Source organism: Tyto alba, unplaced genomic scaffold (assembly GCF_018691265.1).
Source record: "Tyto alba isolate M040663 unplaced genomic scaffold, T.alba_DEE_v4.0 Super-Scaffold_14, whole genome shotgun sequence".
Classification (NCBI taxonomy): Eukaryota; Metazoa; Chordata; class Aves; order Strigiformes; family Tytonidae; genus Tyto; species Tyto alba.
In genome coordinates this window covers 22628217-22656128 of record NW_024881276.1, presented here as the reverse complement: position 1 = coordinate 22656128, position 27912 = coordinate 22628217, and the positions used below count along the sequence as shown (strand labels likewise).

Sequence of the window (27912 nt, the reverse complement as noted above, 5' to 3'; positions counted from 1 at the left end):
AAGGTAACTTGAAGGTAGCATGTACCAGAATATGTTGTTGTGGTATATTGTAAATAATTCATTCAGCTTCTTAAAACATAGGCTTGTAAGCAAACCCTAGAACTCTTTTCTCCTCATTTTGTTTCTCACTTTGCAGTACTGTGATATACAATTAGCAGTTTCTCTGCCATTCATGTTTCTTTTTACACTTCCCGCCCTAACTGTGCAGTTTGAATGTTAAGGCTTTTTCCAGTTTCATCCCTTCCCCACAATTATTCTCACTCTCAGTGGGATGGAGAAGAGAATCGGAAGGGTAAAAGTGCAAAAACTTGTTTATGATTTCTGTCTCTTCCTCCTCCTGTTCTTGTGGCTGCTCTGCTGCCAAACAGGTTGCTGCTTCTGATGCTTCCTCCTGCTCTAACACACACTCTGGTCAAACCTGTCGTTATCTCGAACCATTTGAACCCCACATTGGGTGCCAAAAAGGGTTGTTGTAGTTTAATCCCAGGAGGCAGCTAAACAAACCACAGCTCCCCCTCCTGTGGGAGGGAGGTGGAGAATTGGTAGGGTAAAGTGAAAAAACTCATGGTTTGAGGTAAAGAGTTTAATAAGTTTAAAGAAAATGAAAAGAACAAGAAAAAGGGGGGGGGGGGGGGGGAGAAAAACTAAACTAAGAAAAGCAAGTGATGCAAAAAAACCCCATTGCTCACCTCCAGCCAATGGATGCCCAGCCAGTTCCTGAGAAATGGCAGCCCTGGCAAACTTTCCCACCATCTTTTTTAGCTCATACAGTATGGGAGATCCCTTTGGTCAGTTGAGGTCAGCTGTCCCAGCTGTGTCCCCTCACAAATTCTTGTGCATCCATCCTCCATCGTGGGGTGAGAGACAGAAAAGGCCTTGATGCTGTGCAAGAACTGTTCCCTGATAACTGAAACACCCCTGTGTTATTAACACTGTTTTTATCACAAACCCAAAACATAGCCCCAGGCAAGCTACTGTGAAGAAAGTTAACTCTATCCCAGACAAAAACAGTACAGCAGTTTACTAAAATGAGGTACACTTTGATATGTTTATGATTCAAGTTCTAAACTTGTATCTGGCAAACAGCTTTGTTTCTTGGTTTATGTTTTCCATTCATTTTAAGGAATATGTGTATGACAATGTAGCTATTAATGTATTTGTCAAGTCTAAAAGGTATAGAAGTGACTAGCCAGCATGTATAATTTATATGCATTTTGTAACTAGTGTTTGTCCTAATGAAGAATATGTGTTCCTTTTTACATAGTAAAAAAGAAGTGACCTTTTGGTACACCAACTGAAATTTGAGAATGTGTTGTAGATTTGAATAAAGAAGGAAAATGAGATTCACGCAGGTTGTGGAGATGTGTGTTGAGTGTGTTGAGTTACCTCTACTTAGAGAAAGAAGAATAAATAGAATTATTTTCATGTTGAAATTCATCTGAAGACTCATCTAATTGCTATAGTTGGCCCTGGTAGTACTTAGGAAGTACTGTTAAGACAAGAAGTAAGAGACACTATTAAAGTCATTTGACATGTCACAGTGTAACTTTCAGCAGACCTCTCAAGATGCTTCAGGACTGTTTGTTCTTCAGCAATACTGTTTTGCAGAACCTGGCATTTTACCCTCAAATTTTGGAAAATTGATTGCAGAAAATATATGTAAGAATTAAATATTTTTTTTTTAAATAGTGAAGATAGCTTCTTTTGGTTTTTGGTCAGTAGTAATTGTTTCCTACATGACAATACTGTCTAGTTTCAGATCCCTTTCTAAGCCAGTTGATACATCTGGCCTTTAACATCTTGAAGCACTGATTTACATAGTTGTGGAAATCCATAAGTATTTTCACTTGTCTGGTTGCTTTTGGGGGTTGTTTTTTTGTTCTAACTGCTACTCCCTTAATGTCACACTCTGACAAAGATCAAATAGTCATACCTGTTCCCCTCTTCTGCACCATACTTACTGTTATAGTCTTGTGTTTCCTTTCAGATTTTCATTTCTGAGCTGAAGAGTTGATTTATTTAACGTGGTCTGTATAGAATCTCCATCATACAAATTATACAGTAGCACAATGATGACTTCTCAGGTTTCTATCTCCTAATTTTATAATTTTAACAGTCTGTTTGCTCTTTTGTTGCTGTTGAGTAGAGTTATATCTTTAACTTTTTTTAGGTTTCACTACCTGAGTAATTGTGTGTTGTTTGAAAACTCTATCATCTCCTTACTCTCACTCATTACAGATTGTAGTGTTAAACATTTGTAAATGTATCTATTTGCAGATTATTGGAGAATATCACGAAGAAAAAAGACTATATTTTTAAGATTTCTTTCCAATTTTTAACTAGTTGTTAAACAAGAATTAATATCTAACATCTCTTAGGGTTTCTCAGAGCCTTTAGTAAGTGACTTTGCTGAAGTCTAACTACACCATATCACCTTTACCCCAGTGCTTCTCAGGTCTTCCAGATAACTCCTCTGTTACTGATTTTCTGCTACATGGCTTCCCTCAAACAAATCTATTCACTTTTACCTAGGCTACCTTATACACCCAAGCTTGCCTAATTTTATTTGTCTTTATAGTTGCTGTATTAGGATTTGCCTAATACAAACGGTAGCTCCTGAAATCTCTTTATTTGGGGTTATATTTGCTGCTTGTGTGCAGAGACTGGTTTAAGCGACAGATTACCCTGTATTGAAATTCTTTTGAAACATTTTAATGTGTAGCATGTAGTCCTGGGGAAGAGTTACTCTTTGATATTTCTTCTAAAACATTTTGGTTTTTTTTTCCTGAAACCTTGTCTACTGCTATTGTGCATGACTTCTTCAGTGCTCATTCTCTACAAACTGTAAAGAATGGCTGTAGTGTAGGACACACCTGATCAATGCAAATATGTATGGGTGTTTAAGAGTTTCGTCTTGAAGAAAATACTAACTAGATTTCCCTGTTAAAATTATTAAAAACAAAAAATCCCATGTAATACTATTCACATGATGGACTAGCATCTTGAGTTTATACTTCATGACTATTTTCCTGTTGTCCTTTTATGTATTTGGTTGCTTACAAATTAATGTTACAGTAACCAAGTAAACGTTACATAATTTACAAAAGTATGCCCAGAATACTAATGTGGTATTTTTTTTGTCCTGTGGAACACATTTCTATTTGCCTTTGGCTTTAAAAGTCAACTTCATTTGTAGCATTGAAGACCTGTACTATTATTTGATCTTCTGAAGACATCTGAGTCTATTTTTGCTATCATGCAGTGTCCATGAATTGTAATTCTTGTAAATTAAAACTCTGGTTTATACTGAACTTTTGCTTCAAAAGAATTTTAGAATTCAAGGTTTGTTCAAGCTGCAGGGTATCATACAATCATAGAATGGTTTGGATTGGAAGGGACCTTAAAGGTCATCTAGTTCCAACCCCCCTGCCATGGGCAGGGACACCTCCCACCAGACCAGGCTGCTCAAAGCCCCGTCCAGCCTGGCCTTGAACCCCTCCAGGGAGGGGGCAGCCACAGCTCCTCTGGGCACCCTGGGCCAGTGTCTCACCACCCTCACAGCAAAGAATTTCTTCCTTACATATAATCTAAATCTACCCTGTTTCAGTTTAAAACCATTACCCCTCATTCTATCACTACACTCCCTGATAAAGTGTCCCTCCCCATCTGTCCTGTAGGCCCTCTTTATGTACTGGAAGGTCGCTATAAGGTCTCCCCAGAGCCTTCTCCAAGCTGAACAACCCCAACTCTCTCAGCCTGTCCTCACAGGGGAGGTGCTCCAGCCCCCTGATCTCCTTTGTGGCCTCCTCTGGACTTGCTCAAGCAGGTCCATGTCCTTCTTATGTTGGGGGCCCCAGCGCTGGACACAGCACTGCAGGGGGAGGTCTCACGAGAGCAGAGCAGAGGGGGAGAATCCCCTCCTTTGACCTGCTGGCCACAATTCTCTTGATGCAGCCCAACACATGGTTGGCTTTCTGGGCTGTGAGCTCACATTGCTGGCCCATAGTCAGTTTTCCATCCACTAAAACCCTCAAATCCTCCACAGGGCTGCTCTCAATCCACTCATTGCCTGGCCTGTATTTGTGTTTGGGATTGCCTTAACCCATATACAGGACCTTGCAATTAGCCTTGTTGAACTTCACAAGGCTTGCGCAGTCGTCATTTGTGTCCTTCCTGTCCCGTGTTCCCCTCTCCCAGCCTGGTGATCAGTGTCATCAATCAGTTACAGTAGAATAAATACAGGCAAAGAACAAACGATGAGATAATGTGTATATCTTGTGAAATTATGATTTATAAACTCCACTAGATTTGTCAGAGTTGATGGAACTGTAGAACTAATATACTGCATAGGAAAACTGTGGAGGACAAGGAACATGCTATTCCTTGCACCGTACAAATACAAAGTCAAGACAGTTCTTGCTTCAGCATACGTATAATAGGATGACAAGATGATGGATAAAAGATCGTGAAAAAATATAATGCAATTATTGTGAGAGTCAGAAATTATTGTACAAATACCTTAATTGTATGCTGAAACTGTTTAAAAAATGTGCAGTTACCATCATACTTTTATGAAAATTACATGTTTGTTGGAATACCTCTTGAAGATTAAGAAATCCCATCCTTTTTTGTTTAAAAAAAAGACACTGGCTAGTCATTGTAATTTGTTTAACATGTTTATGCCCAGTTTTAGCAAAACTGAATGAAGTAAAATCACATAAAAATTAAACCAGGTTTATATCTAACAGAGGTGACGTGTTATGTTTACTTTGTTAAATAAGAGTTTTATGAGTAGCTTCTGTAAAACCAGGATATTGTACAGAATTAGTAAAAATCCACAAGTTTTGACACAGATTTGGCATAAAAAGTCACATGATCCATCAGAGAAGTTACTGGTAGTTGTATTAAAACGAACTTCTTTAAAGCAGCTTACTGGAGCAGTATTGCTTGTATGCGTTCAGGATTATAAATCCTTATTTTATGGAGCTTAACATCTTATTCATTCACCTTTCTGGCCTGTCACGCTGGACATTTAAGTTATTCTTGGTATAACTGCCTCTATTTATCTTTGGGTCAAACAACCACTACCTTCAGCCCCCCTGGTTTTTTGAACAATGTTACAACTTGAAATTTTTGTTTAAAACTTTGCTTAAATACATGAACCTGTTTGGTTTCAATCAGAGAATATAGTTGTATCTGTGGGACATTGCTGTTACATTGCTATTTACATATTATTAGTAATTCTCAAGATTATTTTGATCACATAAAAAGAGAAGGCCTGTGGTAGGGAAGTGAGCAGCTGGCATGCATGGATGTGGAAATCTGTAAGTTGACCAGTGACTGAGCCTGAGCAAAAATCGAAGCTGATGCATCAGATGTTCACAAGAGCTAATTTTTCCATTCTGCTCTTTACGCTCAGTTCTGAGAGTTTATTTACCTTGTTCAATTACTTTGTGTAGCAGCAGTCACCAAATTTGTCAGAGGTTGAAGGAAATCTTAGGTAACTGAAAATATCTGTATGTCATCTCTCCATCATTAATTTCTAATTTTCCAAAAGCACTGCTTACTTTTCCTCATGTGTTCAACCTTGACATTCATTAAAATGTTGAAAACATAATAAGAGGCTTAGGAGGCTTGAATGTTTTAATGTTCCTGTTTTATAAAACTAAGTGTACCTTGTATTCACCTCATTTTTAAGCCACATATGTTGCTAAATTCACAGATATTTTCTTGGAAAAAATACTTCTAAAAATGTAGTTAAAATGCTCATCTCTTTGAAACCTGTTAAAACACAAAAGTACATAAAATCTATAATGGTTTATAAAGCTCTTTTGAATAGGACACAAATTACTTTTTGCAAAATTAATCTATTATCTACATACACAAATTGGTAATATTAATGTCTATAAACAAGATTCCTTATACAGATTCAAACCACTTTGTGGAAATCTCCTTAAAGAGTTAGTGTTCTTGTTTAGCCCAACAGGAGATGTCTCAGAACTTCCTATTTTGTTTTCTTAGATAAAAAAGAGCAAAATACTTCAGAAAAGTAACTTCTTGTTTCACAAACAGAAGTAAGACTTCTCATTCTTTAACAGGAAAAAAGGGGCAGAATTAGTAGCTGTACAGTATAGCATTTGATAATATCAAACTGTTGTCCTGGAGTGACAAACTAGTATCCATTCAGTTAAACAGTCAAATCAGAGACTTCTTCTTTACAGAACTTGAGTGGGGAGTCGTAGTAGATAATCGCTCTTGTGTATATTGTCCAAGTTTTATTTCTGAAGTGCTTTCCAGAGTTACGCCTGGATCTCCGTGAAGTCTTCTGCAAATAAGTTGGAATACAGTCTTACGGACACTTCTGGACATTAGAAAATACATAACTGGGTCTAAGCAGCTGTTAAAAGATGAAAATACAAGCATCACCTCATTGCATTTGTGAATTATTTCCTTCCAATAACAAGATGGATTTTGTAGTTGTGATGTAATGTAGACAAACCTGAACAGGTGGTAAGGAACAAAACAGATGGTAAAAATAATGAGCACAATGAAGGAATTCCTTGCTGTCTGGGTGTATTTTCCTGCATTGGGAAAATTTGCTCTTTTCCTTGACATTTTCAGAAGGTTCTTGGCAATTTTAACATATGAAAGTATCAAAAGGAAAAAAACTATCCAAAAAATAATTACAATAATGTAATTCAAAATTGCTTCTGTCTTTGCATTCTGTTTATTTCGGTAATGAAAGCACATAGTAGAATTTCTGTCCTCACTCTTGAAGAAAGATGGTGCAACTACTATTATAAATCCTATTAGTGCAAGTGCCCACACCATGCAACAAATATGTATGCTTCGTGTAGTAGTTAGCATTTTAGGACGCTTCACAGACTTATTTATTTTTATATAACGGTCTAGACTAATTAGTCCCAGCAGTACTATGCTAATATACATGTTCATATAAAATAGAGTTCCTACAATCTTGCATAAAATCAGTCCAAACATCCAGGTGTTTTTGGTAACATGATAGAATATTCGGAAGGGAAGACAGAAGATCAGCAGAAGGTCTGCAACAGCTACATTTAGCAAGTAAACTTGGATAGAATTCCTTTTCTGATGAACGCAGAGGAAAGCAAACAGGGATATAATATTTCCAACCAATCCAATGACAAAAATAATAGAGTAAAAAACTATCAAAGCAAGTGACAGTGAGATGTCATCTAAAGGACAGCTAGCATTGTTTTTCATTTCTGAGGCATTTATGGATAGGTTAGTTTGGTTACTCCAGAAGTCTGCCTTGTATGGAATAACGGTCAGTAAATCAGCTGAAGCTGCAGCCATCATTTGTGAGGATGTTTTAGCCGTTCTGTAGGGATGCAAAGAGAAATTTTAAGAATTAAATTGCCACTGGATCATTCTCATGTGTCTACTTGCTTTATTGTGTACAGTCTTATGTGATATATACATAAAAGATGATAACAAAAAAAAAAGTAAATGCACCAAAGTATCGCTGTAGCTGAGTAGAAGTAGGTCTTTCAGCCAGATATCATTGTACAATGTAAGTCGAGAATAATCAGTTCCCTGTTTTTCTTACAAGAACAGATGGTGCAGCATATTGACATAGATAACTATTTTAGTAATTACATCTTTATTACAGTCTTGTGTTGTTTTAAAAATCAGCTATTATGTCTTACCGCAAACTTTAGAAATTCAGGGTTTTTTTTTATATAGAAGTACAAATATTTTTTAAGTTCAGATGTTAGGATTAGTCTTTCTAACACAGAAAACTTTTTAATTAAGATGCAAGAATGGGCTAGCATAGCTAAGTGAAGTATTCTCAGTGTTGATACAAAGTACATAGCAATATATCAAAACAATTCTAAACTCATCAGTATTAATTTTAAATAAGTACCCAGGATCTATCACATGCAATTCACTAGTTTTCAATTAGAAAAGCAATTGTCAATATTTATTTTCTTATGTAATCTGTAATAAGTAACACTTAGAGTCAGTACTATTGCAGTAGTTTGTTTTTAATAATTTATATCTTAATGTAAGTATTGTTTTCGTTTTCTTGACTGTTCACAAATCAATATTATGCAAAGAAACTAATATTAGCTGGAAAGTACATTAATGTAGTAGCAGATTGTTTTCACATCTTCCTTGGTTTCATTGTTTTCATTTCAAAGTTTTTAGTTTCACTAAGATTATTTTTTGACCAGGAGGATACAATCTAGAAGATAAGTCAGCTTTGATCAAAGAAGAAAAACCAATAAACTGTGTGGTTAGGAGACCAGAATCACAGTGAGCTGTTTAAAGAGATGGTTAAGACTGATCAGTAATGATACAACTTCTGTCCTCAATTTGTATGTAATAGAGATAAAAGATTCCATCAATAATTTTATTTAGATTTTTTTTTTAAAGGGGCAATGTTTTTTCCCCCTGATCTCACAAAAACTTCAGAATAGGTTTTGGTACTCTGAACTTAGTTGTCCAACAACAGTAACAAGTCAAAAAAACAACAAAATACTGCCATATATGTAACATTAAAATAGTTTTTCATTTGCATATTAGGTCTTAAAAATTCAAATTTTCATTTAAATGTGTGATATAGCTCCAGCAGTGAAAATGGCAGCACTTCAGGTAAAATTCTTAGTGAAACCTACTTTATATATAAAATCTGGATTGGCTGACCTTACAAATACTTTAAATGTGTACAGTATATTGGCAGTTTCAAAAATATTTCTGGTTTTGTACTTGCCATTTCATATTGTCAGGGCAAGAAGTTCATTTTATAAGTTTGATTAAAAACATGATGCTTTCAAATACATCTTGAAACTTCTCTACTACTATAATTTATTTTTTATGTTGTTTTTCTATAAAAATGCTTGGCATCATGACTTGCATAAATAGTGACAAGATTTAGGTTAGTGAAAAAAATCAATTACACTGCAGATAGATACACTAGAAACATAACTTCTCACTATCATGTTTTGTCATCTGTAAGCAAACAGGCATGCTTAAACCTCAGTATATTTAAGAAAGGGTTTGAAGGTCAGTAGTACCTTTGCAGTTAAGAGAAATTTTAATAGAAATTCGATTTACTATAGCTTAAGTATAAATGAAAACACTTACCATTTATATATTAAGAACTTCTGATTTTCAAAACCACTGGTGAAGACAGGGAGGAGTAACATGCAAGTCCTCTTATTAGAAAGCTAAAGCACCAGCTTCTCTATGAAAGTGATGAGAATCAGCTGACACAGTACAATTAGCAACAAGAGGAAGTTTAGCTAGTGTTGCAACTGTTTTTTTAAAAGATAATTTTAAATAGCAAAACTCAGTTTATTGAATTGAATTAATCAATTTTGATGTTAATTTGGGCTTTACTGGAAGAGGTTCTATAATAAAATTTTCTCTGAGTGTCAGTCTGAATTGGCAGTTTGGGTTTTTTTCTCAGAAACTTTGTTTCTGGTAAGAAGTGTCAGTGGCTTCCGTTTTTGATGACATTTATATTGGTACAGCCTGTCTTCTTTTTAATGCTGTCATGGAAATAGTGTCACTTTTTCAAATGTAGGGTAAAGATAAATCAACACCACAGTGAAATGGTACATTTTGCTTATATTGGTGTAGTTCTCCCATTTACCTTCCTCCTTGCCTGGGGTTAAAAATTTGATGTTCATCTTTTAAACTCAAAATGACAGTGATGAGAGAATGTGAAAGTGCCCAAAGCATGCAGCTTAACGATTTCAATAGGGCAGAAGCGAAATACAGTATGCAGATATAATACCACCCAGTAACGCTATTTTAAATAGGATGCAAGGGATTGAAAAGTATGTTTTTAAATTGCAAATGTAAAAATGGATTATAGAAGTCCTGATAAAAGGTAGCCTAAATTTAATTATCATCTCGAGAACATTATCTTGGCTTTGTATTTTCCTTAACATTTGAAATGAGAATTTCCATTTTAATTTTCTTAATATATCATCCGTTTATGAATCAGCTTTTATAGGATTCTTCAGATTTTGGTTAGAATTATAAACAGGTGGTGCATTCTTACTGGAAGATGCTTGTTCTAAAACTTAAAAAAACTAAAACTTAAAAAGCAAACAGGCAGTTACAGATTTTGACTTTACAGGTAGTCAGATTGAGCTTGTTGTAGCTCCTTTGCACTATTTTGAGTTCCTAGTATTGTAATCTAAGCAATAACATATCGTTAAGAAGCAGTATACAATTTTCATATTCTTCCTTTTAAATAATATGATTGACTGCAAAGGGAGGCTTTGAGTAAATGCAGGAAGTTGTTCTATGTTAAATGCAGTAATTTGGCTATGTGTACTAAATACAAAATTGTGTTCTAAGAGATTTTTTCTGTATGTTGCTTTCTCCTACACCAGACAGTATCCATCCAAACTGTTGTATAATATTATTCTATTTTTGTACGTTACACCTCACTCTTATTAGTGGAAAAGACTGGGGAAAATCAAAGGTATGGATGACTATGCCCAGAATACAGTTTAGAAATATAAACAATATCCCCCCTTGCCACATTATTTATTAGATACATCACAGGGATGCTCCTTTTCTTTCCAGCATTTGCAAAGTGATCAGTGAATTCTGTGATTAAGACTCAAAATAGTGTTCTGTGTTCTCTGTGTGAAGGATAAGATCCCAAGAAGTGTATTATAGGCAGGATATTTCTGCTGGAGAATTGAAAGAGTGTAAGGCTTAAGGGTGAACAGTAAAAAGAAAAAGTAATACCAGGTAAGAAATTATAGGTGTTGATCTTTATCTCCGTTTTATTATGATTTCACTTTGTGTTCCTTGTGAGTTCTGATAAGTCCTGAGGGGATTTTGCTGTGCCTGGGATGACTGAAAGGGAAGCCAGTGAAGAAAGAGGAGTCTATGCCAGAAAAAAAACAGATCTGAAATTAAGACATTCTTTCCAAAAAATCCCCAAATTCTAGCTTTTCTTTGCAAATTTATGAAAATAAGTTCTAAAACGCAAATTGTATTTGTCAAATAATAGATTAATTTGTCTGGGTTTTTGTCTTTTCAGCCACACTGTGTACTGCTTGCCTCAAAAGAGAATTCAGCCCCAGTAAAGCTCGGTGGCTTTGGGGTAGCAATTCAGTTAGGAGAGTCTGGGCTAGTTGCTGGAGGTAAGAAATTTTCCTTCAAAGTTATAAAATATTATGCATGTTGTACTGCAGAGTTCTGTTCTTCTGACACAGCCTAGCCTGCAAAACAAGAGCTCAAAAATAATCTTTCACTGAAGACTTTGTTAGCATTATAAATGCACACAGTTAAGCTAAATTGCTAGTAGAATTTTACATTGTTGTGCATACATATTCTGAGTATTATGTCCCTCTAAATGTTACTCAACAAAACCTTACGCTTGTTTGATCAAGATAGAATTGGAAAAAAGCAAAGAATTTTCCACTTTAATACAGTCTTTGGAATATTTCTTCTGTGCTTGTCAAATCAAATCAAATAAAAACATATCAGGATCGAAAGGTATGTCAAAGCACTTGAGTAAGGACTTACTACAGCAATGTCAGTGCTCCCTTATATTTCTTAGGCAATTTCTGTAAGAATGCTATGCTGTTTAATAGCAAAATCTTACTAGTGTGACTTACATGTGATTCTTCTGTGTTTTAATATTTCATTGTAATTATTGCATAAGACATCAATATCTTGATACATATGTATATTTTTTTGACTAAGTGTGTTTTGTTTTCTGTGGATTTTATTTCCTCTAGCTGCCTTCCATATTGTTCCAGACAATAGGGTTATGCTTTAATCAGCCTGCACAGATGAAGACCCAATCAATTTTCTGATGCTTTCATTGCCAGAGTAGGAGACCACAGCAGAAGATTTTGTTTGTTCTAATATTTTTTTCTTCAAAATGAGTAACTTCCTCTCAGTACCATGTTTCTTCAAAAACTCAGATTTCCTAATCTAATTACTTCCAGGTCTGCGACAATTTGGCTTTTATATGTTCTTTAAAATAAAAAGTATATTCAATATAAACATACCAACAGCTTCCATCCCCTTCCAGATATCACTAATACCCTGGAAATATCCAAATATCTTACTCCTTTGAGAACTAGATACATATTTTCAAGGAAAATGCCCATTCAGTTAAACTACTGCTGTTTCCTTTACAAATGGTCACTCCCTTCTTTACTTTTCCTGTGTTTCTCAAATTTTCTGTACCTCAACCACTGCTTTTTTTAGTAATAGTTCCTACACTTTTGTTTACGATCCTCTCATTTTTCTTCTTTATATTCTCATTGAGCAACTTTATCCATTTCTTCTGTTTCAGCTACTCTTCTGGACCTAGTCAGATACAGTGTACTTTCTTTCAGACTGCTAACTGTCTTCCAGGAAACCTCAGGTTCAATTTGGAAAAACAATCCAATGTTTTTGCCCAAATTTGTCATGTCCTTCCTTTCCTATTACCATTCACTGTTCTGCAAATCGCACTCATCATTCATGTGCTCAAACTCCATGCAGTTATCAGTGCTGATCTGCTCTTCCCTTTTCGATGTAAAAATGTTTTCGTTCCTTTCTTGCTCTGTTTGCAGTGCTTAGAAAAGCTTCTTTCTTAAGCCTCATGAGTATAATATTTCTCTGTATTTTTTGCCTCATCCATGTCAACTTCTGCCATATCAATCTGCCTTCACGTTGTTTTTTTTTCCTCTCTCTCAGCTGTCATTTCCAATTTGTAGCCTTTTTGTTAGCACTTGCTACTTTCAGCTTTAAATTCCTCTCCCTTTCAGGGACACCCAGAGTAATTCCATTTCATTTATATACCATGGAAAGTCTCAGTTCCACTACTTGTTTCAAGCTTTCTCCTTATCTCTTTGTTCTCATCTTCCTTTCCAGTCTTTACACCACAAACTACATCTGTTAGCTAGCAATTCTTTTCCCTTCCAGAGTCCTGCCTGAAGGCACATTACTAGACAGTCCCCTACACAGCACATGCAACATTTTATTTCTTCAACTTTATGATATCACCCCATATGTGTTGTATGAAAGTTAACAATACTGTCTGTCTGAACTGGGCTGTGCATTTCTTGTAAAAACATTGTTTATCTACAGATTTCAGTTATCCAGATGCCCTATGGATAAGTTTCATTTTGTAATAATAATTATAATGATAAATTACAGGCACTACTTATTTTTCAACTGTCTCCTGAATGAAGTAGAAACTCTCCTTATAGAGGAGTTTGAGCAGTATAAAAACCGACCTGTTCACTTTCACATTCTTTTTCTAATTTTTCGTGAAAAACATCCATTCAGATTGACATAGTCAATTATTTCTCTTTCAGCATGGCAGTTCCTGAATTTGATGGTCAATATATTAAAAAATAAATTCCTTATTAAATAGAAGGTATGATGGCTTTAAGGTTCTCTTACTGAGCTAAAACCCTTTGTGCTCCTAACCCATTTCAGTGCTTGGTACACCTTAAAATTTTTACAATACTGAAGACACACTGCCTTATGCTTACAAAAAGTGCAATACTTATTAATCTTTCTGTATCTATGTAATGTGTATTGCCATGATACCCTAGCAGAACATACTCATTACTAGTGTAAATCTCTATGTAGAAGACCCTAGTGTTCAAGAACAGAAATCTTGTATCTTTATTTTATGTTGCTTGGAGGAGTTTATCCTTTAAACCAAAACGGACAGCTTTCCTTTAGAAAAAGCACTTCAACATTGAAAGTAATGCAACTGTAGTAAAATTCAACCGATAGGACTCTTCCCTTAATCTTGCATAAAAATGCAGGCATACAAAAGCTCTTCAGTATCTATAATGATAATTCTGTTTCGTGGTAGTACTTTTCCTCCTAAAATAGGAGTTGCTATATCTAAAACAATCAGGGGTTACCAACGTTCTAAAAAATTCTTCTTGCTTTCATGCATTTATGTTTGTGCCGTTTTGCTTACCTTTTTACATTGACACACCTGTGCCTGGCATGGCCAGATTGTGTGTAGCCCCAGGAGAACACAGATAGAAGGGAATTTTCTCCCTAAATATCTTCAAAGCCTGCCTTCTAGAGTACAGCTTTTGCTTTGTTTGGGACTATGGAATTTTTTTAACTTAACAAATGACATCTTTTTTTCAGTGTCTGTAAATTGTTTGGGGGGCGGTGGTGGTGTATTTTTGTAATAAAGTTAAACTAAGTCCCAGGTATTGAAAGCGGACCAGTCCAAATCTTTTGATGTAAGTCAAAAGATAGACTTGTGTTTTTTAGAAGGATTATAACTACAGTGTTCTTTTGAGCAGATTGAGGGTTATTTAACAGAAGTGTAAGGGAGCTCATGATAAAAAGCTATGACATCATACTAGATGCCATTAATGAAAAAGCCTGTGGAATAGATTTTAGGAACATGACTCTATTTTCTTTCTCAGCTAATAACCCAGGCAAGTTTATTTTTAAGAGAGTGTCATTATTATTAAGTAAGTGGCAAAAAAAAAACCCAAAACATAGCCATAACTCATTTTTTATAAGACCAGAAGGGAAAAATATAAGGAAATACTTTTTTCCACTATGTATGTCCATAAGATGCAATGCAATGAATAAGAATCATGTATCATCTTCTGAGTTACAGAAAATTGTTTTCATGAGCTATCAATCCCTGAAGGTCTCTTCTTACAGTTCTCATGATCAGAAGCGGAAAATTTTTCTGAGTATATTCATCTGAAGCATTGAAGTAGGTACTTTAAGACCTAATTGTGGCAGTATACACAGTAGCTACAGATTATCATAATTTACAAGTGAACAGGAGGTAGACAGAAAACAGTCCATGTTTGCATGGTTATGATGCAGCTGTAGTAGTGGAATCTCTGGGAAGTTAGTGATTTAATAGAGCAATATCACATTATGATCTCTGTCTTCTTCCTTGGACATTTTTTCTTTCAGAATGAGATATGAATTGTCACAACATTTTCTTAAATAAATCTGTCATCAGATATGAAATATCTTGGATGATAAATCTTGAGATTTTTAGCTAGTACACAGTATAAAAGTCTGAAGGAAGAAAAACCATTGAGTCCACAAATGCTATTTCCTCCATTTAATCTACTTATTTTCTCCTGGTTTCAACTACTGCAAAATATGATAACTACAGACATAAATTGTATGAAGTTCTCTACTAAATGTCAAGTCTTATCTATGGATAGTTAACTGCTTTTCACTTTTTACCTTTATCAGCAAAATGTCACAGGTACCATGAAGCTAATCCAGTCCGGTATTGATTTTTATGTATTATTAGTTAGGTCCCCTAAGTTGCTTCAGAATTCTATAGTATCTTCAGTTATCCTAACACAACTGTCATCATCTTATTGGAAAGCATCTTGTATGTTCTTATTAGAAGTACAGCACATAAATATAAAGTATTCTTGGTTCTTTCTCAGCTAGCTTTTTAGCAAAGGAAGGCATTACCCCTCCAAATAAAAAAATGTGAGCCTCTTCAAAGCTTTGCCTCTGATAGATTTTGTTTCATTTAAAAGATATAACTGTGGTTTACTATCTCTCAGAAATTCCACTTCACATCTGGGTCAATTTGAGAGTGCTTAAAGGAGACTAATATGTTTAAAAGTCAATTTAGATTTACTTACTTCATCGTAGTTTTATGGCTGAAAAGGCCATTGAATCAATTATTATAATTTGTGTGGTTAACGTGATCTTTGCTTTGTTCATTTTCTGGATACTAATATCCAGTTGTCCAGTTGTTTGCTGATGCATCTTTAAAAATACATTTTCTTCAGACAGTATTCTGTGCTGAAGCTGAATTGCCCTTTTTTTCTTTTCATTTTTCTTTTTTTTTTTTTTTTTTTTAATCTATTCATCTTCTCTGTACACCGGCTTTAAACATCTCTATTGTCTGGAGTAATGTGGAAAGGAATTAAAAGTAGTAAATATTGACCTATCTAATCTGTTGTGTGTGATTCTTCAATTCCTTCCACATTATTCTGGACATCCCACACTTTTAGAAACTCCTTAATTTATGAACATATTTCTTATTACACTATTGTGAGAGGTCAGATGGTGATGTTTATTAGTACCTCACATTTTTTTCCTAAAAATTATTTGTTCCAGTTGTTTCCTTATACATCGTTCAGATACTACTGCTGTTGAAAGACTCTCCTTCTGATATCTTGGTCGTCAATCCCCTGCCTTAGGGATGACAAAATCTGATTGGGTATCTGTATATACTCTTCTTCTTGTGGAAAGCATAGCCCTATTGTCTGGAATAATATGGAAAGAGTCATAGAAACTAAATTATCAGAGGTAAGTCAAAATTTATCTTTAGTGCTTGTAAATTATATCAGATTTGACAACACCTGAAGACTGAAGCTCTCTGTTTATCCACAGGAAAAAATCAACAAAATTAGCAATTTTATAAATTTGCAGACTACCAACATGCCTCAAAAGTGGCTGATAAGAAAGAAAACTTTCCTCTAGAAATAAGATGTCTAATGTCTGTACCTATTCAGGCATTGAGTACTTCTGAAGTCAGCAAACACTTTGATGTAGTGCATACCACTGCTGAGTTTTCATGTAGTAATGATTTTCAGTTAATGCTACTCTAGAACAGATAAGAGGAATGCAGAAGCACATAGATAGAAAATTGTTTCCAGTCTTCCATATGATTTCTTCTCACATACAGAAGCAACTAAAAATCATGTGTGCATGCATGCATGCAATATTTATTTAAATAAAATTGGTCTACAGAGCACTGACTGTCTCTAATTTTAGAAAACTTTGCTGTCCCTCAGTTCATATGTGCACTTTATTCATTTCGCTGAGCTAAGTGCAGCTCAGAAGTGCAACTCAGCAGTCCTTGCTCAGGTCAGTTTTTAGAGTAACCTTGAAATAATCCTTTTTGCCTTTGATGAACCCAGTGAAGTGATTAGTTGACACAAAGATGACAGCTGCCTCAGAAACTACTTCAGCCTTTTTAAGTTTCTAATACATACATACACATATATGTGCTTTTAAAAAAAATGTTGTTTAACTAGACAGTTCAATTTCAGCCAATTAAGTTTCTGCTTGATCTGGGTTTGCCTTTTCATGGAGATGAAATCATGATCATCACTGCCCCCCTGTCTAAAGTATTAGGATCTTGTAATCTGCACTAAAAAGGCTTCAAGACCAAACCATTCTGTAATTATTTTCCCTAATTATAACCTAGCAATTGGCAGGATTCTATTAAGTTAGCCTAGTCTTCTTTCTCATTTCATTTGTATTTATGGAGTTCTCATTTTAAATTTAAAAGTGAGTATTAAGGTTTAGTAGTACTGATTTTTTAGCACGCTATTAAGTAGCATCCATTTTTTATCTAGTTGATAGCAACAGTCTGTTGAGGTCTTAAACAACTGTGTAGAATGTTACCTATTACTGAACTAGTCTATTCCTTCTGCTCAATATCAAGCAGTTCATTAAAGTAGACTTTTACGTTATACTGGTTTTGAACCAAGGCAACAAAGATCCAGTTCTTCCACCTGTAAACTAAGTTCTTTAACTTCCAAGGGAGAAGGAAAAAAAAATGGGATAATCAGAGAGGAACAGTGTTTTTAACCATAACTTCTGTCATTTTTCTGTAATAGTACTAAGTAAACATGCAGCCTCACATTCTGATGTGAGGTCACCAGCTAAAGCGAAATAGGAACCTTGAAGTGTCAAGAGGCTATAATTTGTCTATTGTCAGATAGAAAGTAGAAATAAACCTTAAGAAGCTTGTTCTGTTAGAAAAACATGTGTCTATGGAAAAAAATTATGATATGATGGAGGTCATTGATAATGAAGAGTACTGGCAGTGGATGTCTACTGCATAAGAAATGCTTGCATATTATATTTTGTCTGCAGTTTTCATAAGCATACTGTTGTAAGTTATGTTTGTTAGTTGTTGATATTCAGTATTTTTGTAAATATTTTTGTATTTCCTTGCCCTGTGATCAGGAAGTGGAGCGGAAAAGGAAATTTGAAATTGTTGTCCACCATCAAGACCCTGTTTTGCAAAATTTAGGGAAGCTCATTAATGCTTAGTTTCGAGAAACTATTCTGTTCTGCATATATTTATGAGTGCATATAAATAATGAAGGGGTTTTCTTGCTTATCAATTTCTGCAAAATAGTTTTAATTTGAAACATTATTTGCTGAAAGGGAGAAAGAAGCAAAAAAATATGCACTTTTGATAGACTCTTGACACTGTAGATTACTTGTTTTGTACAGTCCATGATTAAATCAGGTAAGGCAATATATGAAAACTAAAAATGAGAGAAACAAGCTGTGTCTTTAGAGGAAGATTCATCTTATTTTCCCCCATTTAATCAATATTCTGTATGTTAACACTAGCATAACTACATGTGGTGGGCTGGCCCTGGCTAAGGGCCAAACTCCCACCATCTACTTACTCCCTCTCCTCAACAGAGCAGGGGGAGAAATAAGGATGAAAAAGCTCATGGGTCAAGGTAAATACATGCAAACTGCTTACCAGTTACCATCACAGCTAAAACAGACTTGACTTGGGGAAAACCAGTTTAATTTATTGCCAATTCAAGTAGATTTGGGTAGCAGGAAACAAAGACAAAAATGAAAACACCACTGCCTGCCCTCTCTTTCCCAGACTTAACTTCACTCCCTCACCCTTGACTTCCTTAGCCCCCAGCCCCAAGTGGTACAGGACGATGGGGAATGGGGGGCTGTGGTCAGTCCATAACAACCCCTCTCTGCTGCACCTTCCTCTTCTCACTTTTCCCCTACTTCTGCATGGGTCCTCCACAGAGGAACATCCACCTGCTCCAGCATGGGGTCCTCTATGGCCTGCAGGGTGGATACCTGCTCTGGTGTGGGGGGCTGCAGGGGCATACCTGCTCCACCATGGTTTCTCCTGGAGCTGTGGGGGGGATCTCTGCTGGGTCGCCTGGAGCACTTCTAACGCTTCCTCCTGCTCTCACCTCAGTGCTTGCAGGCTGTTTCTCACACTTTTTCCCATACTGCTCACTGCCGAGCAATGTTGTCCCTTTCTGACACACACTTTCCCTCAGGCACCACCGTCTCAGCCGCTGGGCTCAGCGGTGCCCTGCAGTGGGCCCACTGGAACCAGCTGTGGCACAGGGCAGACCCAGCTTCTCCCCACAGAGACCACCCCTGCAGCCCCCCACTGCCAGCACCTTGACACCTGAACACCTACACCCGGTAATGCTATTGTACTGCTTATGTAGCGTGTCCTGCTGTTAAATATGCTATTTTCCAACATAGGAGAAAATGTAGGATGGGTAATGGTTTGCAAGGACACATTTTCCTCAGAACAAGATATTCTATAGGTCAGCCTTCACTGTAATGAAGGCTACAGTGAAGTATGAAATGTTCAGCAGACTTAAAAGCATTGGCAAAAAAAAAAAAAAAACCAAAACAAAACAAAGCAAAAAAAAAAAAAAAACACAAAACCTTTAGGTCCGTTTCTCACAGCACATAGTCATATTGCTACCATGTTCATTTCTGCAATTGTTTGCTTAAAATGCGAAGAAGGTCCCAAGGTGAGAGGAGTAGCTCATAACTATTGGAAATATACATTAAATCAATTTAGATATCATTTGATACATAGGATTCTTAGTTTCATTAGCTATTTGGTCCAGACAACTGTATATCTCCCTGAAGTTTAATGCCTCTTTTAAATGGCTTTGCTTGTCCTTATGATATCTTGTCTTCTAGTGATTTCTGCTGTTTGTCTCTTGAATAATCATTTTTCTCTAGACTTCTCAGGTTTCATAACAGCAATTAGAAACCCTGATAGGAAGGCAGAATCTTCAGAATATATGATTTTTCCACTCCTATTGAAAATAAAATATTTAAGTGATCTTTATTACCACAAATGGTTTTTTACAATGTCTAAGAAAGGTTACACCTGCTCCAAAATTGCAAATGAGTACTTCTGCACCCAAATGCCAGGAAGTTTACCACTGAGATAAACAAGACTTGGGTAAGCTAGTCTGCTCTGCGATCTTGCATGATGTCTTCTGTACTAACTATTTCCAGACTGTGGTGTGCATACCACTAATGTCACATGGGCAGTCTAAACTGTTTGAACAGGAAGGTGTTGCTGCTTATGTACATACATAGCCTGATACAGAACTGAAAATGTTGATGCTTTTGCTGTCACAAATTATGGCATCTTAGGGGAAAAAAAATTTAGGTAACCCATATAGATTTGCAGAGCACATGGGGGAAAAAAAAGAAAAGTCAAAAAAACCAGAGTTTTCAGAAACTTGTGCATACTGGAGATACATATACTTTCCATTTTCCTTCCCTTTCCCATCACCAGGCATCTAAAAGCAAGAGACTTTGGGTCATCTAAGGCGATAATTCTTCGCCTCATATTTGTGATCTTGATGATTTGGCTTTGAGGTTTATCAGTTAGGCAGAAGGATATGTCATAAGCCTTTAAATTGTGTATAACCAATGGGAAGAATTAGTAATCTTTCCCCATGTCCATCTCTGTCTTTCTCTGTCCAGAGTAAATATCCTTCCTCTTCCCCCAGTGATATGAGAGATAAGATGGACTTGCAGCATCTTCTTGCTGTTTTATTTTTGGTCTGGGAAGGAACTGCCCCTTTGCTATCATGTCAGCCTAGACTGCATGGACTTTTTAAGACGCCAGCCTAGCTTAGTGGTGAGGTAACGTTCCTTCGTAACAGGCAGATTCCTAGCATTTGTTTGGCAGAGGGATTGCCTCATAAAGTAGAAATGAAAAGGTTTAACACAAAGCCAGGTGAAGAAATTTGACAGTGGTCTTGTTTCTCCTTGAGAATAGTATGGTGAAAAAGCTACTGTCTTTCTGTTAATCTTTTAATCCTTGTAGATGCAAAAAAGGAGAGAGTGGGTACTAGTTAACGTAGCATGGTCAGATCATATTCCTGCATTAGGTTGTATAAGTTAAGGATGGTCTTTACTGAGTAAGCTCCTGCCAGGTAGTCATCTAGGTGTTTGTTAGCAGTGCTGTGACTTAGCTAACTCACATTCAAATGGTGTGCAGGATAGGCTAGCCTAGCAAGAGCCTCTTTACAAGGCAAGACTGAATTAAATACATGCGGTGTGAACACCTTGGATTCTCTAGGCTGCATTGTAAACTCTCCTAGCCAGCACAAAGGTGCAGCAAGCCTTGAATGGAGCCTCTGAAGTCCACTGTAGTATCAGTGTGCAAGAATAATTTATGAAGGTGGTACAAGTGGTAACAGTTTGCTACAGTTGTGCATTGCTTAGTGCAGCCAGGGTAGTCCAAAAAGACTACAGTGTTCGTAAGTGTCAGTAATGCCCTGAGCATTCAAAGCTTAATTCTTGTAAATCTTTTGCATTGGAAATACCTCTTTACAATGGGAAACATATAGGAAGAGGTAAAACGTTTGTTGCTTTTATTTGGCTTACTGTGTTATATAGAAATTGAATGAAGTCATTCTAATCAGTTTATCTACTCAAAAGATGAGTTGGTATTAAATATGTTTTCTTTCCTTGGGTATACATTCATTATCAATCCAAAATCAGTACTGTCCCAGAACCATTACTGTGTGGCACTCGTTGAAAGCACCCTGTGAAACAAATTAGCATTATATTTTTATTTGTGGTAAGGTATTGCCTACTTCAAATAAATGAACAACACATTTGCTAGCATTTTGCATTCTTGTTGGCAGTTTCAGTTGACTGGCTAAGGTTTGGGCAGAGCACGCGACCAAATTATGCTTTTTGCCAATTAGAGGCAGGTTTTTCAATTAAGTAGTGTAGACCAGAACTCTACGATATCTCTGTACATGCTCTCTGCATAAATAATTCCTATTTCAGACTGTCCAAATGGATGTTTTTACTGTTATATGCATGTTTCAATGAAGAATCTTAGTGTTCTTGATATAAGTCTTGTTTCACATTCTGCAGGGTAGCATATAATATTCCTCAATTTATAAAAGCATAAAACAAGCAAAAGGGAAACCTCTGATTTGTCTCACTGGATATATTTAATAAATACTAAATGTAAGGTAAAAAGAATCCTGTTTAAAGCTTAACCCATGAACAAAACTTATTAAAACTGTTTTAGTTTAATGCAGTAGTATGCTTCATTTCCATGCTTGACACACATCGCTTTGACTCAATTTTGTTTTTATTTCCATTTAGGGCGTGTAGGAACACCTCATTTTATGGCCCCAGAAGTGGTAAAAAGGGAGCCTTATGGGAAGCCTGTAGATGTTTGGGGTTGTGGCGTGATCCTTTTTATCCTGCTAAGCGGTTGTTTGCCTTTTTATGGAACCAAGGAAAGATTATTTGAAGGCATTATTAAAGGAAAATACAAGGTAAATTACAGCATACCTGAATCTTTTTCCAGTGAGATAAGCTCTGCTGGTAAAATTTCTTAGAGTTGATATTTGTATTTAGCCTGATTTAAATTTTAAGCTTACAGAAATCTGTCTGTGTTACACCCAAAGAGAGATATTTTTTTTTCTCTCCAGTCTATCTTGTTCCTGCTGTGTTTTATATCAATATTAGGAATTAGAATATGGAAATACTTACTCAGATGAAATAATAAATAGGTGCAACTAGCTCCTAACTGTACATTGAGCTTGGAAGGATTACATAAGATTTAGCTGTGAAGTATAACATACTGTATGTTACTGTATGTTTAAGGAATGTTACCTTAGATCATTTAAATTCGTTAATTAGCTAAAAGAACTGTCAAAAAGGCTGGTCATATTATTGCCTTTCTTTAAAACAAAATGCATGTTACTGTAAAAATGTAGTTATGCATTTTTCTTTTTAGTACAGTATGTAATAAAGTGCAGCTGATGATTCAAAAGGAGCCACTCACAACTGAAAGCAAGTCAGTGTGTGTGCAAGATAATCGTGTTTCACAACATAGGCATGCTACAGCCATTATGGAGTCAAATTTAAAGCTTCAACTTCACTATTTTTGCAGTTTTGTCTAAGATAAGTTTTGCTCTACTTTGCAACCAAGGTCATACATGAGCTGTGTATTCGTGAATTGAGAAAGGAAACTCTTAAAACTGTCTGATGGTCTGTAATATGGTTTAGGAAGTATTTTATTTCATGAACTTAACAGTAGTCTGCTGAATTTTAAGTGATAGCAGCATTAACTGCACTTCGTCAGGAGCACATTTTTCATTCTTTAAATTTTTGATTCCTAGAAACAGCAGGATTTCTTCATGGCACTAGTTTTGGGATTGCCTAGACTGGTAAACATTCCGGTGTCACTTTATGGAAGATTTCTTTACGGAATCTCTTAAGCAGCTAAAACCTTCTGGAAGCGTACAAGTTAACTTTTCTTTGTTTAAAAAAAGTCATGGACAGCACATTGTGTCTTCTCAGTTCCTTTTCTGTTCCTGTTTCCACAATAATATGTCTATTCAGTGAAAATAGTATAAGGATTTCAAAACAGTCTCACTGCAAATTTGTAATTACCTTCATTTCATTAGAGCTGAAAAAGAAATGACAAGTCACAACTATAAGTGTACATTTTGTAGCCAGATAATGTTCCTGAGTGTTTCAAATCTGAAGTGATCATTTTCTGTAAAGACTGATTTTAAATAAAATGGACTTCTTTAAATGAACAGATTATAACATTGAAAACAGTCTAGTTATAATTTTGAATTTTCATTTAGTACCTTGTAAAATTAGCAGCATTTAGATTGCCATCTAAATAAATAAAACTTAAGTTCTTCATAAATTAAAGAAATACTAGAAATAGCTTAAGGATAGAATCCTTTATCACAGAGAGGAGTTTCTTTCTTTAGTATGGTTTTATGAGGTGTCCATTGTCTTGACTAATTGGACACAAAACTGCATATGCACAAGATGTAAATATATTCTAAATCATCCTTCACATTGTTGTCTCCTAAGATACAGTTCTGCTCTAAAAAGTGTTGCAATTGCTTGTATTGTTGGTCAGTATGCTTTCCTACCTGAGTGGCTGAAGATGCTTAACTGTTATAAACTTGAAAGGAATTTATTGGGAAGAGCCGTTGTCCATGGTACCTGTGGAACAAGACCAGAGTAGTTCACAGCAGGCATTAGCTTACTGCGTTTTTACTCGGCATGACTGCCATGAAACTGTGAGTTGATACAGATAGACTGTTATGCCATTCCTTGTACGGATTTCAGGAGTAGATTTAATTGCTATTTTTACCATATGCATAGCTAACTGTCAGACAAAGCCTAATTATTTTTCTTTTTCTAGTGAAGGGTCACTTTTTTCTGAACAAAATGTAGCATAGATAGAAAATTATACTTTGATTATAACATAATACCAAGGATATGTCAGCTTTTATGTGACACAGTGCTTACAGTTTTCAATTTTTTATGTCATTTCAGTAGCAATTAATGTACATTTTTGTAAGTTATTGAAAAACTTAGAAACTTCCTTTTACATTTATAATAAAATGCTTACAAATACCAACCACTGTTAAATCTCTTCAATTACTTTACATAAAAAGTAGGTTCTTTTCTATTTTCTTATAACTAATTTCATTTCTTTTTTTCTTGCTTGTAATCAGATGAATCCTAGGCAATGGAGCCATATTTCTGAAAGTGCCAAAGATCTGGTACGCCGCATGCTTATGCTGGATCCAGCAGAAAGGATAACAGTATATGAAGCACTGAATCATCCTTGGTTAAAGGTAGTAAAAGCAGCTGTTTAGATACAAGTTTAATTTTCAAGGGAGAAGAAGATTTATTTCTTTGTTTCTTTGAACTTTTCAAAGTAGGTGTGACATTGTACAAAATATGTGGTAATATGATTTAAATGTTTTGTAAGATTAGTCTGAGATTTATAACTTCCAGGCTTGAACTCTTGCTCAGCAGCAAGAGCAAACTCAGACATCTTTGACAGCATCAGAGTATAGAGGGTAGGGCTGCATAGAATAAATCTTGGAGAAGGTATTCATGTGTGTTTCTGTGGCTCTCAAACTCCAGAGGAGTAATTTCTGATCTCTTCTTTCCTCAGTTATATCTAGACCTCTTCCCTATTATGTGTGTAGCCATGCAGTGTATTGCAGTATGTTATACTACTACTTAACTGTGCTGCTTTCTTACATTAGATTCCTGAAATATCCCACTAGACTGAAGGCAGTATGTAGTGGTGTATTGCTCAAAGGCTGCTGTAACTGCATAAAATTATATGGCAACTGGTAATCAAATTATTTTTCAGCGGTGGCAGAATTTACAACACAGTTTGAGCCAGTGGAAGAGTAGTTGCTGGACACTGAAGATTAACAAGAGCAGGAGAATATGCACCTAGCTTCTCAGCAGTCCTATTAGTAGGCTGTGATAAACATTGGAGTTGGAGAATGATGGGTGTGTTGCAGATTTAAAAGGTGGCAAGTACTGCTTCAGAGCATTGTATTTTCCTTGGCAGAAATAGATGAATTAACTATTTTTCTTTATTATCCTTTATTTCTTTTCTATAGTGTGAGCCAAGGGTAGAGAGAGTCATAGTATCATTAACTGAAGCAGGGTGCTTCTTTGGAAAGGGTGCTATTCTCTTGTCTGCGCCTGGACTGTTTATATGTTCTACATCAGACAAATATTGATGGGGAAAAAAAAAAAAAAAAAAAAAAAAAGCAAAACAAAAAAAAAATAAAAGCAACTAACCAAACAAAAAACAACCTGAGAAACACAGGATCATATGTTCTTCTTCCTCCAAGTAAATGCTCTAAATACTAGTGAATGGACTCATTCGTTCATTTCTTTGCTCTCTTTTTGGCTCTGACTTTTCTATTCCTAGCTGCTGAATGGTCTAGCTTGTAAAAGGAGGGCAGGAGAGTGAGCATCTCAGGAATAGCAATGGTTAAGGCACTCTTCTGAATATTGGGAAACTGCAGGCTCAGACCTTGCCACTCGAAAGGAGCCGAAGTTCTTTCTGTTCTTCTGGGGCATACAGTGCATCAAATATTACAAAAACCATAGGAATGGACACCATGTTTAGGAATCTCAAATGATCATATTCCAGTGATTCAGTCTGTGGTAAACACAGGTGACCTTGTTTTACATGCTTGTAAATTGACTTCTTCCTCACTGTGTGAGCTTACCCACATTTAGATGCCAAAGCAAGGGGTTTGTTGAGTGTTATTTTGGCAGAAAACTTGGCCATTTTTGTTGTTTGAGCAACTAAGCTGATTAGGCTTTTTAAAAAGATAATTCTGTAATGTGAATGTGCAAGTTCTGCCTATATTGTGTAGCACTTTTGAAGTGGTCTCTTTCTGATCTTGCTGTTATTTGTTGAAAGACAAACAAGAACATTTAGTTTGAGACAACTTTGTTTCCAAGCTTAGGTCAGCATTCTGTTAGTCAGTCCTCTCTTATTTTTGTCAACAATAAACTGCCTTCCCCTCTGACTCAGAATTTTCTTCTAAACCATTTATGGGTAGCAGCCAAATACAGCATGAGACAGAGACATCTTTAGAGCCATAGAGAGACTGAATTACTTCTACCAGTGATTTCACTCTAATTCAGGAGATGCATGTGATAAACATATACATTAAATTAATAAGTGTATGCAGCTTCTGTGAGGATTTGGGGCAGGGGAAGAAAGTAGTCAGCTGCTGCAAGTTCTGCCCTCACTGTTCATTGGCAAATTTTTCATCTGCATCTACAGTGGGGAATTCTTCCTGTAAGCTAGCGCCTGGTGTCACCAGCCATTAAGCTGGCACTTCTTGCTCTTTTGATCATGTATCCCATCTCCCAAGCTTACCTGAAGTATTAAGCACCGCTTAAAAGAGAGAGTGCTTGAACACATTGCTTCACTGACATTTGTGAATCACAAGAAGCAGAACTACTTTGTGTTAGCCATCTTCAAAGTTCAATGCTAGCCACAGACTGACTAACAACACAACAGTGAAACAAAAGGTTAGGGTCTTACTACAAAGTAGGAAACAAAATTGCAAAAAGAAAATATCCCTGGCTCAAGTTAAGAATTCTTTCAAAATATTTTAATCCCTCTCAGTTTCTTGAAGTTTTCCTGAAGTTGCAACAAGTTCTCATTCTCCTTAGGATACTTATTAGTGGGTACATTTGTTGTCTAGTTTCTTAATGTTGAGAGAATATTAAGAACTTGTATTTACTGTTTCTTATGGGGATTTTTTTGTGGGTTTTTTTAAGGAGAGAGATCGCTATGCATACAAGATTCATCTTCCAGAAACAGTAGAGCAATTGAGAAAATTCAATGCAAGACGAAAACTAAAGGTAAAATGAAAGTAGTGATAAAACAATATAATAACTTAACTTGAATTTTGTGTGATACTTTATTAATTTTAAAAGCGCTAAGAGAAATCTATGCTCTGAAGTTGGCAATAAAATAAAAAGTTGAAACAGGCCTTCACAGCTGTTTATTGCAATGATGTCTTATTAAGGGTGTTCGTCCTTTTTTAGTTAATGCATTATTTTCAAACTAAATTTCAGCGCCAGTTATCTGGTATCAACCAAGATGTGTATGGGAGCTTCATCTTAAATTAAGTAATTCTGTGTAATATGAATTATTGGAGAGGAGAAAATAGTACAATGGCTTCCATTATTATTATGTTACGTTTATAATAAAAGGAACATAATAATGTTTTAATGTCTTTTCTTCAAGAAGAACAAAAATGTATTATTCAGTTTATCCCTTTTATGTTTATCTATACACAAGATTATTTATCAGCCATATTGAAAAGAATGTTAACATTTTAGCTCAAAACAATAAGGTTACCCTTCAGTTCCTATCTTAGAAAGTTTAGCAGGAGCATTTTTAAATTCACTGAAAGGTTGAGAAAATTTTAATAGAAACATGCAGCATTACAGTTCATGAGGTTTTTTCATAATTTGTAATAAAACACCGAATCGGATATACACACTGAGTTGCTGCTT

General features: G+C 35.7%; 2 protein-coding genes across 13 annotated transcripts in view; one reads left to right on the top strand and one right to left on the bottom strand.

Annotated features, from left to right (window-relative positions):
• Nucleotides 1-27912, top strand: part of CASK (calcium/calmodulin dependent serine protein kinase) — a 225617-nt gene that overhangs the window by 118103 nt on the left and 79602 nt on the right. For all 11 annotated transcript variants that reach the window (XM_042789080.1, XM_042789086.1, XM_042789084.1 and 8 more), the window contains exons 6-9: nt 11054-11156; nt 22177-22352; nt 24567-24689; nt 27169-27252. In XM_042789080.1, coding sequence (XP_042645014.1) covers nt 11054-11156; nt 22177-22352; nt 24567-24689; nt 27169-27252 — 486 coding nt within the window. The remainder of the gene's footprint in view (nt 1-11053; nt 11157-22176; nt 22353-24566; nt 24690-27168; nt 27253-27912) is intronic.
• Nucleotides 4886-9218, bottom strand: GPR34 (G protein-coupled receptor 34). Of its 2 annotated transcripts, XM_032994506.2 has the most exons (3): nt 9130-9218; nt 6500-7360; nt 4886-6397 (listed from the first exon to the last, which is right to left on the bottom strand). In XM_032994506.2, the coding sequence occupies exons 2-3, from the start codon at nt 7336-7338 to the stop codon at nt 6196-6198; spliced, it is 1041 nt and encodes a 346-aa protein (XP_032850397.1). In that variant the 5' UTR covers nt 7339-7360; nt 9130-9218; the 3' UTR covers nt 4886-6195. The 2 variants fall into 2 exon arrangements, with proteins under 2 accessions (XP_032850397.1, XP_009965850.2); XM_009967548.3 differs by having other exon boundaries at nt 4886-7360.